The sequence below is a fragment of the Entelurus aequoreus genome, linkage group LG24 (genome assembly GCF_033978785.1).
Source record: "Entelurus aequoreus isolate RoL-2023_Sb linkage group LG24, RoL_Eaeq_v1.1, whole genome shotgun sequence".
In the NCBI taxonomy this organism is placed as follows: domain Eukaryota; kingdom Metazoa; phylum Chordata; class Actinopteri; order Syngnathiformes; family Syngnathidae; genus Entelurus; species Entelurus aequoreus.
The window spans coordinates 14,128,437-14,139,464 of NC_084754.1; the positions used below are offsets into that span (position 1 = coordinate 14,128,437).

At 37.0% G+C, this 11,028-nt stretch overlaps 1 protein-coding gene across 1 annotated transcript; it reads left to right on the forward strand.

Moving 5' to 3' along the window:
* The first annotated feature begins 2,176 nt into the window (after positions 1-2,176).
* etfbkmt (electron transfer flavoprotein subunit beta lysine methyltransferase) lies at positions 2,177-10,720 on the forward strand. Its single transcript, XM_062035251.1, has 3 exons — positions 2,177-2,702; positions 2,763-2,893; positions 10,278-10,720. The coding sequence occupies exons 1-3, from the start codon at positions 2,428-2,430 to the stop codon at positions 10,649-10,651; spliced, it is 780 nt and encodes a 259-aa protein (XP_061891235.1). The 5' UTR covers positions 2,177-2,427; the 3' UTR covers positions 10,652-10,720.
* Positions 10,721-11,028: the final 308 nt, after the last annotated feature.

The following is an 11,028-nucleotide window of genomic DNA, read 5'->3' on the forward strand; positions in this document are numbered from 1 at the left end:
AAGACTGCCTTTGATCAGAAGCAGCTGCACATGGACATCATTTATAAGTAAAGGTAAGACCATAATAACGTTTTTTTTAATTAAATGTGCTTTTCATGATAAGGTAAGCGCCGGACTGAGAAGAGGTTTTAAAATAATTAGCGCATGCTTGCCCATCCCGCATGCTTTTGGTAAGCGCAGGAGTGAGAAGAGGTTTTAAATTAATTAGCGCCCCGGCGGCTATTCAAGGAAATACGGTATATACCATGCTAAAAATAAAAAAAATAATAGAAACAGTATCAATATATTAGCAATAATAGTGATTGCAACATTCACAACTACAAACACAATTAATTAAAATAACATAAATAATATATATCATTAGCACTAATTGCGTTTCCATCACCACCACAGCCATTGAGAAAAAAATAAAAGTCACGTTGCAGCTCATAAACTTGACAACCACACTTTAGCCATTATGCGCCACAAGGAAGGAAACGTCCAATTTTAAGTTAATTTAATAGTTAAATCAAAATCAGGTAATATCAATATTATCTCATCTAAATGTATTTTTTTCTACCGTACCACACTTGCTTGTGTATACCAGTCATTATGAGTTGGACGATCTATCCATTTGACTCATAACAACTTTTCTAAAAAAAAACTTTAAAAAATACAACTTTGGAGCGAAAAAAAAAAGAAGTGAGAATTATATATATACTGTATATATAATTGTCACTTATTTTATTTTATTATTTTTTGCTCCAAATTTATATATATATATATATATATATATATATATATATATATATATATATATATATATATATATATATATATATATATATATATATATATATATATATATATATATATATATATATATATCCACCCATCCATTTTCTACCGCTTGTCCCTTTTGGGGTCACGGGGGGTGCTGATATATATATATATATATATATATCATGTATATCCACATGTATATATATATATATCCATCCATCCATTTTCTACCGCTTGTCCCTTTTGGGGTTGCGGGGGGTGCTGATATATATATATATATATATATATATATATATATATATATATATATATATATATATATATATATATATATATATATATATATATATATATATATATGCATGCGCAAGCTCAGAGGGGACAGAGCCTTCTCTGTTGCGGGTCCCAAACTCTGGAACGATCTCCCTCTCCACTTGAGACAGGCCCCTTCTTTGGCTATTTTTAAGACCCTTCTTAAAACCCATTTGTATTCACTGGCTTTTAACCCAGCATGAGACTTTAAACTGTTTTTACATTTTTTAACTGTTTTTAACTTTTTAACTGCTTTTTATCCAACAAATTGATTTTAGGGTAATTTGTATTTGCTTTTTCAATGTGTATTTTACTTCTGTTTTAAATGTTATTTTTGCCTGTATTTCTTTGTGGTGTACAGCCCTTTGTTCTTCAACTGTGGTTGTTTTTAAAAGGCTTTATAAATAAAGTTGGTATGGTATGATGATGCAATTGTTGATGACTGAAGTGTTGATATCAACCAAACCTATAACCCCCCACCTCTCCCACCCCCCTCCACATCCCACACCCCGGATTGTAAATAATGTAAATAATTCAATGTACATACTCCGAAAATGAGAATCGATTCTGAATCGCCCAATGTGAGAATTGCGATTCGAATTCGAATTGATTTTTTCCCACACCCCTAATATATATATATATATATATATATATATATATATATATATATATATATATATATATATATATATATATATATATATATATATATATATATATATATATATATATATATGGACCCCGACTTAAACAAGTTGAAAAACGTATTCGGGTGTTACCATTTAGTGGTCAATTGTACGGAATATGTACTTCACTGTGCAACCTACTAATAAAAGTCTCAATCAATCAATCAATATATATTCTGTGTGTTTACGTTTGATATCCAAATCGGGACAATGAACCAGAAAAATAAATCCAAGTGCTGCCACTTTTCCTTTGACCCTGACTCATTAACTAGTCCTGTCACCAGTCTAGTGGCATACAGTGTGGGCAATTGCAGAAAGTACGGCTCCCAAAAGAACGTCTTGCAACTGGCAAACGGTTCAAATGAGTCACTTACTGGACTCAAATGACTCGATTTGTTCGCGAACGCCACATGGCTAGGAACCAAGAATGTGTCCCACGTTTCTACACGACGACGGACTATATGTGCAGCACTGTTACTGGCTACTATTTTGTAACGTAGCCATCAAAGAGCGGCGTTTTTAAGAGTTTCTATGTTCATATCGAGTGACTTTATAGCGCAATATATAACACTAATCATTATTTAGTATCATCCATCCATCCATTTTCTACCGCTTGTCCCTTTCGGGGCCGACTCATAATGGTTAGCATAGCAGCAAGATTAGCTGCATGATGTTAAAACTTTTAAGCACTCGCAGGCTGGTTTGTCGTTTAAAGTCACTGAACGCGACAAAGTGTTCCCACAGCAAGTTTGTGAGTGAGGACTTGGTTAGGAGGTTTATTTTCGAAAACACCGAGACTGTTGAACAACATCACCTGACACCAGAGGTCAAGTTAAGACTTTTCACCCCAAACTGTCGATATTGGTATGAAAAACCAGAGCTTTGGCCTTTTGATGACCCATACTGGGCCATTTACTGGCCAGGAGGACAGGCCCTTTCTAGGTAACCATTTTTTTATTATTATTTTTTAGCTGGACTTTATCTGAAATGGTCTTCCTTTAGGTATCTCCTTGACAATCCTGGAGTTTGTAAGGGAAAATCGGTGTTGGATCTGGGAAGTGGCTGCGGAGCTTCAGCCATCGCTGCAAAACTGTGTGGTGCCGCCTGTGTCGTTGCTAACGACATTGACCCCGGTGAGAGATGTCATCAAATATTTCTACGTGTAAACAAATTATATTAAAATGTGGATGCATGGTATTCACTAGTACAGTGTTTTTCAACCTTTTTTGAGCCAAGGCACATTTTTTGCGTTGAAAAAATCCAGAGGCACACCACCAGCAGAAATCATTAAGAAATAAAACTCAGTTGACAGTAAAAAGTTGTTGTCGCAATTGTTGGATATGACTTTAAAGCATAACCAACCATGCATCACTATAGCTCTTGTCTCAAAGTAGGTGTACTGTCACCACCTGTCACATCACCATACTTGCCAACCCTCCCGTTTTTAGCGGGAGAATCCCGGTATTCAGCGCCTCTCCCGACAAACTCCCGGTATTCAGCCGGAGCTGGAGGCCACGCCCCCTCCAGGTCAATGCGGACCTGAGTGGGGACAGCCGTTCTCACGTCCGCTTTCCCAGCAGCTTGCCTGCCCAATGATGTCATAACATCTACGGCTTTTAGAGAGTAGAGTGCACAACAAGCAGAGAGAGTTCTTGGTTTCTTATGTGGGTTTATTGTTAGGCAGTTTCATTAACGTCCTCCCAGCGCGGTAACAACACACAACAACAGCAGTCACGTTTAGTCTACTGTAAAGCAGTTTGTCTGCCATAAACAGCATTGTTGTGACACTCTTAAACAGGACAATACTGCCACCTACCGGATAGCCTGCAGAACACTGAAATTCAAGTATGTCTTTTATTTATATGTATAATAAAATAAAAAATTAAAATAAAATATATATATAGCTAGAATTCACTGAAAGTCAAGTATTTCATACATATATATATATATATATATATATATATATATATATATATATATATATATATATATATATATATATATATTATATATATATATGTGAAATACTTGATTTGGTGAATTCTAGCTGTAAATATACTCTCCTCTTAACCACGCCCCAACCACACACCCCGCCCCAACCACGCCCCCCCACCTCCCGATATTGGAGGTCTCCAGGTTGGCAAGTATGCACATCACACCCTGACTTATTTGGACATTTTTGCTGTTTGTGTAGTGTTTTAGTTCTTGTCTGGCGCTCCTATTTTGGTGGCTTTTCGTCTTTTTTTTGGTATTTTCCTGTAGCAGTTTCATGTCTTCCTTTGAGCGATATTTTCCGCATCTACTTTGTTTTAGCAACCAAGAATATTTCAGTTGTTTTTATCCTTCTTTGTGGGGACATTGTTGATTGTCATGTCATGTTCGGATGTACTTTGTAGGCGCCGTCTTTGCTCCACAGTAAGTCTTTGCTGTCGTCCAGCATTCTGTTTTTGTTTACTTAGTAGCCAGTTCAGTTTTAATTTCGTTCTGCATAGCCTTCACTAAGCTTCAATGCCTTTTCTTAGGGGCACTCACCTTTTGTTTATTTTTGGTTTAAGCCTTAGATACCTTTTTACCTGCATGCTGCCTCCCGCTGTTTCCAACATTTACAAAGCAATTAGCTACCGGCTGCCACCTACTGATATGGAAGAGTATTACACGGTTACTCTGCTGAGCTCTAGACAGCACCGACACTCAACAACAACAACACATCATTTGAAGACTATAATTACTGGTTTGCAAAATATATTTTTAACCCAAATAAGTGAAATTAGATAATCTCCCACGGCACACCAGACTGTATCTCACGGCACACTAGTGTGCCGCGGCACAGTGGTTGAAAAACACTGCACTAAAACAGTGTTTTTCAAACGTTTTTCACCAAGTACAGGGTTCGTACGGGTGCTTAAAAACCTTGAAAATGCCTGGATTTTATTATTGTGTTTTCAAGGTTTGAAAAATGCTTGAATTAAAGTTAAAGTACCAATGATTGTCACACACACGAGGTGTGGCAAAATTATTCTCTGCATTTGACCCATCACCCTTGTTCACCCCCTGGTAGGTGAGGGGAGCAGTGAGCAGCAATAGTGGTCGTGCCCGGGAATCATTTTTGGGGATTTAACCCCCAATTCTAACCCTTGATGCTGAGTGCCAAGCAAGGAGGAAATGGGTCCCATTTTTATAGTCTTTGGTATGACTCGGCCGGGGTTTGAACTCACAACCTACCTTCTGGGTGAAGTGGTTGTAAGCCTACTCAGTGGCCTAGTGGTTAGAGTGTCCGGTAGGTTCTGAGTTCAAACCCCGGCCGAGTCATACCAAAGACTATAAAAATGGGACCCATTACCTCCCTGCTTGGCACTCAGCATCAAGGGTTGGAATTGGGGGTTAAATCACCAAAAATTATTAACGGGCGCGGCCACCGCTGCTGCCCACTGCTCCCCTCACCTCCCAGGGGGTGAACAAGGGGATGGGTCAAATGCAGAGGACAAATTCACCACACACTGTGACAATCATTGGTACTTTAACTTAACTTAAATGCTTGGAAATGTTCATAATATTTCTCGGCAGTCTGACCCAATTGGCTGATATATAAAATATGTTTCCTTAAAAATGAAAGCTACACGCTTGGTCTTACATTAGCCCTTACATTAGGTTGTTGTCATGCCAGCATATAGGGCTCTGTGTGGCCGTCAATAGAACAATGTGTGTGTGTGACAATGGTGCATCGGTCCATCATGCCGGGAGGTTGTCGTTTTAATTCAAGTTAAAGTACCGATGATTGTCACACACACACTAGGTGTGGCAAAATTATTCTCTGCATTCGACCCATCACCCTTGATCACCCCCTGGGAGGTGAGGGGAGCAGTGAGCAGCAGCGGTAGCCGTGCCCGGGAATCATTTTTGGTGATTTAACCCCCAATTCCAATGAACATTGGATGGAAACATTGGATTAGTCCATTATTGGACTTGTTTGTACTGTGAAGGTCATGCAATGGATAATTTGTAACCTTTTTCACAACTTAGAGCTGAGTTAATATGAATGATTTTGTAGTTTTTACACAACATGGTTGTATGCATTTCTTGCTCTATTATTTTCTACTTCACTTGTCTGGCTACCTCAGTGAAAGCAAAAAAGTTAACTTTTGTTTTTTTGTTAATTTCTTATCATAGCCACAGTTATAAGGCTAGATATGCTTAATGAAAGGTGACTGAGGTGTTGTGAAACAAACTAAATATTTTCCTTAATTTATTATCCTTATATTAATGTGGAACAGTTTTGTTAATAAATGAGTGAAATTGACATTTTGATGGTGCGTGTATTTATATCACGTTATGCAGTTTACAAGCACAAATACTGTGTGAATCAATCTGTGCTGTTCGATGTCATTGAGTGCTGTAAGAAAAAAACCAAGACGTTTGTAAAACAACACAAATTGAGACACGTTTGCAAACACCAATGACATTGAATAGTCTACAGAAACACTGCTTCATTTTCTATGCCCCATTCAGTTAATAACTGCTGGTTCAATGTTAGGCTTAGGTTTTTAGCAGATTTTCCGTATTTTTCCTACAGACAACATTTGGTGACCTCAAACAACAAGGCTATGGATTGATTCACACTGGTTTTCGGCTTTTGAAGGGTACTGGACAAACTGGAAAATTGATTCTGAAAGTCCTTAAAAAGTGCTTGAATTTGGCCATGGAAAAGGTGTACGAACCAGGCAAGTACCGGTACCACCTCAGAAAACACTTGGCTCGCCAAGTGGCACCATGATGACCAACATTAAAATACAGTGGCATAGTAGGTCTAAGTATTCGATAAAAAACAACACAGATGTTTTATTTAATATTTTTGGCCACTTTAGTTTGAAAAGTCACTGTGTTTAAATATAGGAGGATAAAAAAACTGTACTTTAATCAACGCCAGTGTGGTTGTGAGCGGATGTGGGCGGGAGTTACCCCGGTAGTTGTTGGGTGCGCACGTTTCCTCTTCCTGTTGTTGTGCTTCACGTCCATGATTAAACATCATTAACGTAATTACGTATCACCGTCTGTGCTTGCTGTTAATATCTACCTATATAGTCCTGCCGTATTAGTGGCGTGGTGGCATATATATACATATATATATATACTGTATATATAGCCCTGCGATGAGGTGGCGACTTGTCCAGGGTGTACCCCGCCTTCCGCCCCAAAAGGGACAAGCGGTAGAAAATGGATGTATATATATATATATATATATATATATATACTGTATATATATATATATATATATATATGTGTCAGGTTCAAGCACCAAACTATCTATTAAACAGGGCAAGAAGCAAGGAATCAAACAGAGATAGAATTCAAGTTTGACTCATGAGGAGAGCGCGTGGAACTGCACCCTCGCACAGTGTCACCCCACGCTCTGAGGAAAAAGTTCCCGCGCTTCCCCATTTATTTGGGCATTCCCTGATTACATAGCTGAAGCTGCTTCTAAGGGGAGGGGTCTCACATTATGCGTGCAGCCCAGCACACACGATATATAAACAGTTAAAACAAAAATTGCTTGGAGCGGTGTCAGGTTCACCCCCTCTCTGCTCGTCCGCCTTCTTGGAGATGTCAGGTCCTGATATGGCCCCTCCCGTGGCTGTCCAAAACTGAAAAACAGAGACCTCTACGGCGAGGCGAATTCCAGGACACACAGTGGAGAATAACAAGCTGTTTGCCTTTGCATGATAAGAGAGCAAGGACAGCTTTGTGAGCACAAGTGGATAGTAACCAGGGCAACCGGTCTTCACGCAGGGCAACCTAACCTGCAAGCAAACGAGTTGTGTGATAACTTATATACAATTGTTCTGAAAATATATATACACATATATATATATACACACACACACACACACACACACACATATATATATATATATATATATATATATATATATATATATATATATATATATATATATATATATATATATATACATATGTATGTGTGGGAAAAAAATCAAGACTATTTCATCTCTACAGGCCTGTTTCATGAGGGGTTTCCTCAATCCTCAAGAGATGAGGATTGAGGAAACCCCTCATGAAAAAGGCCTGTAGACATGAAATAGTCTTGTGATTTTTTTCCCACACATACATATTACGCTCTACCACGGTATCGAGCACTATTTTTTTGGATAATCTAATTAAGACATATATATATAATAGTGCTCGATTCCGTGGTAGAGCGTAATACGTATGTGTGGGAAAAAATCACAAGACTATTTTCATCTCTACAGGCCTGTAGAGATGAAATAGTCTTGTGATTTTTTCCCACGCATATATATATATATATATATATATATATATATATATATATATATATATATATATATATATATATATATATATATATATATATATATATATATATATATATATATATTATTACAGTGTGTGTATATATATATACTGTATATAGATATATATATGTATCTATATACACAGTATAGGCCAAAAGTTTGGACACACCTTCTCATTTCACTGTGTTTTCTTTATTTTCATGACTATTTACATTGTAGATTGTCACTGAAGGCATCAAAACTATGACACCTGTGAAGTGAAAACCATTTCAGGTGACTACCTCTTGAAGCTCATCGAGAGAATGCCAAGAGTGTGCATAGCAGTAATCGGAGCAAAGGGTGGCTATTTGGAAGAAACTAGAATATAAAACATGTTTTCAGTTATTTTACCTTTTTTTGATAAGTACATATCTCCACATGTGTTCATTCATATTTTTGATGCCTTCAGTGACAATCTACTAATGTAAATAGTCATGAAAATAAAGGAAATGCATTCAATGAGAAGGTGTGTCCAAACTATATATATATATATTAGGGCTGCAACTAACGATTAATTTCATAATCGATTAATCTGTCGATTATTACTTCGATTAATCAATTAATAATCGGATAAAAGAGACAAACTACATTTCTATCCTATCCAGTATTTTATTGGAAAAAAAACAGCATACTGGCACCATACTTATTTTGATTATTGTTTCTCAGCTGTTTGTAAATGTTGCAGCTTATAAATAAAGTATTATTTAAAAAAATAAAATAAAAAAATAAAACTGCACATAGCATAGATCCAACGAATCGATGACTAAATTAATCGGCAACTATTTTAATCGATTTAATCGATTAGTTGTTGCAGCCCTAATATATATATATATATATATATATATATATATATATATATATATATATATATATATATATATATATATATATGTATATATATATATATATATTGTGGAGAATGCATATATGTTTAAGAGTTCTTTCTTTCTTCACAGTCATGTTTAAAGCAGCTAGTATTTTTCCATTTGTACTCTTTTTGCTTGTCTCTGTGTGCCGGCAGATGGGCTCTGTGTAGTGTCTTGAGGGGTTGGAATGTGGGAGTTGGAGAACTCCCTTCTTTCCCTTATCTGTCTTAGAACAAAGAGCCTGTATTCCTTTCTGGACGGGGGTGGGGGACTGTTTTTGGATTCAATAAATTGTCTCTTCCCGTTTGAATGTCAGACCACTTCGAGATGTCGATATGAAAGGACAATTGAACTGGTCTTCTAAAGCTTTAGTAAAACTTGATAATATTCCTATTCTGTCTTGACGGTCCTTCTTACTCAGCATATATGTCATCTAAAGAATTTGGGATTGACCGGTAATTTAAATTCCCTGAGAGGGAGACTGGCAGCTCCCGCCATCAGTGTGTGAATGTGTGTATGAATGGGTGAATGTGGAAATAGTGTCAAAGAACTTTGAGTACCTTGAAGGTAGAAAAAGCGCTATACAAGTATAACACACATGGTCACACATAACGCAATCTGCTCATAAAACTTTGTGGATGTTATAAAAAAAAAATATGTCCAAACACAACACATAATTCAAAATTACATCCATTTGAAGCCATTACAATGCATGATGGGAAAATGCAAAACACTCTCCACACATGTTTAATGCATTTTAACTGATTGATATTCCTGATTGATTACAAAACTTTAAGAAGGTTGTCATGGAAGTAAACAAAGTAGGAGTCAAACTTTCACATTAATTATATATGTATTTAATTAATATGTACAGTATATGTATGTATATATGTTTATATATATGTATATGTACACATATGTATAGGCTATATATGCGTGTGTATATGGTTACTTTACATGCAGTCGGCTTTTGGCCCCTGGCCAAATTTCTTTAGCCTAATCCGGCTCCAAGTCAAAAAGATTGGATCCCCCTGATGTACACAAATGTTGAACATACAATGAATGACCTTAATAATACATAATACATTTTGGCAGTATCTATAAAACGCCACTAGGTGACTACAAACCTCGCCATTGTTTCTATCTGATCTCATTTGGTGAGGCGCTTTATTATACAGTGGTTAACTTATTTTTACAGTAGTTTAAAAATGCTGCAACGTTACTTAAAACCTTGTACGTTTGAAATACACACGCCTCATTAGATATATCTTTTTCCACCACAGTCGCCGTTCTTGCGACCTGCATGAACTTTGAACTCAACGGTCTGGACTTGCCCGTCTGTGTGACGGAGAATATGATCGGTTCGGAGCCTGGCAGGTTTGACCTGATCCTCCTTGGCGACATGTTCTATGATGAGGTCCTTTCCTGGAGCCTCTACACCTGGTTGCAGCAGTGCATCGAAACCAACAGCAGCCAAGTTCTCATTGGAGACCCTGGCAGAGACCAGCTTGAGGAGAGTGGAAGGTTCTTGCAGAAGCTTGCCCATTTTGAGCTGCCCAAGTCTGTACAAGAAGAGAACTATGGTTTTACCAGCACCAGTGTTTGGCGCTACCATCCTCAACTGTCCCAAAACCCTTTACAACGAAAGACTCAATGATGATTACTTTCCTGTTTCTTACATTTACCGAATAAAAATTGAAATAAACATGAGAAATACCAAAGGTTTTTCTTTTAGTTTGAATCCGCAGGACGAATAAGGGTACTTCTGTGACATTGCCAAGAAAGATGTTAAACATATTTACTTATACAAACTACCACATTGTACTGTCTGTATCGTAATTCTTTGTTTGCTGTAACTGGTTTAACTTTGTTCAAACATGCGTTCTGTAGTTGAAGACGGAACAGCGTTGGTCCAAAATGGCATGAAAAAATAATCTACAAAGGTAACGACTTAGAGTAATCATATTTAAAGAAGCGGGTAGTAACGTGCTACATTTACGGTCACATTTACTTAATAAGTTGTACTTGTCATGG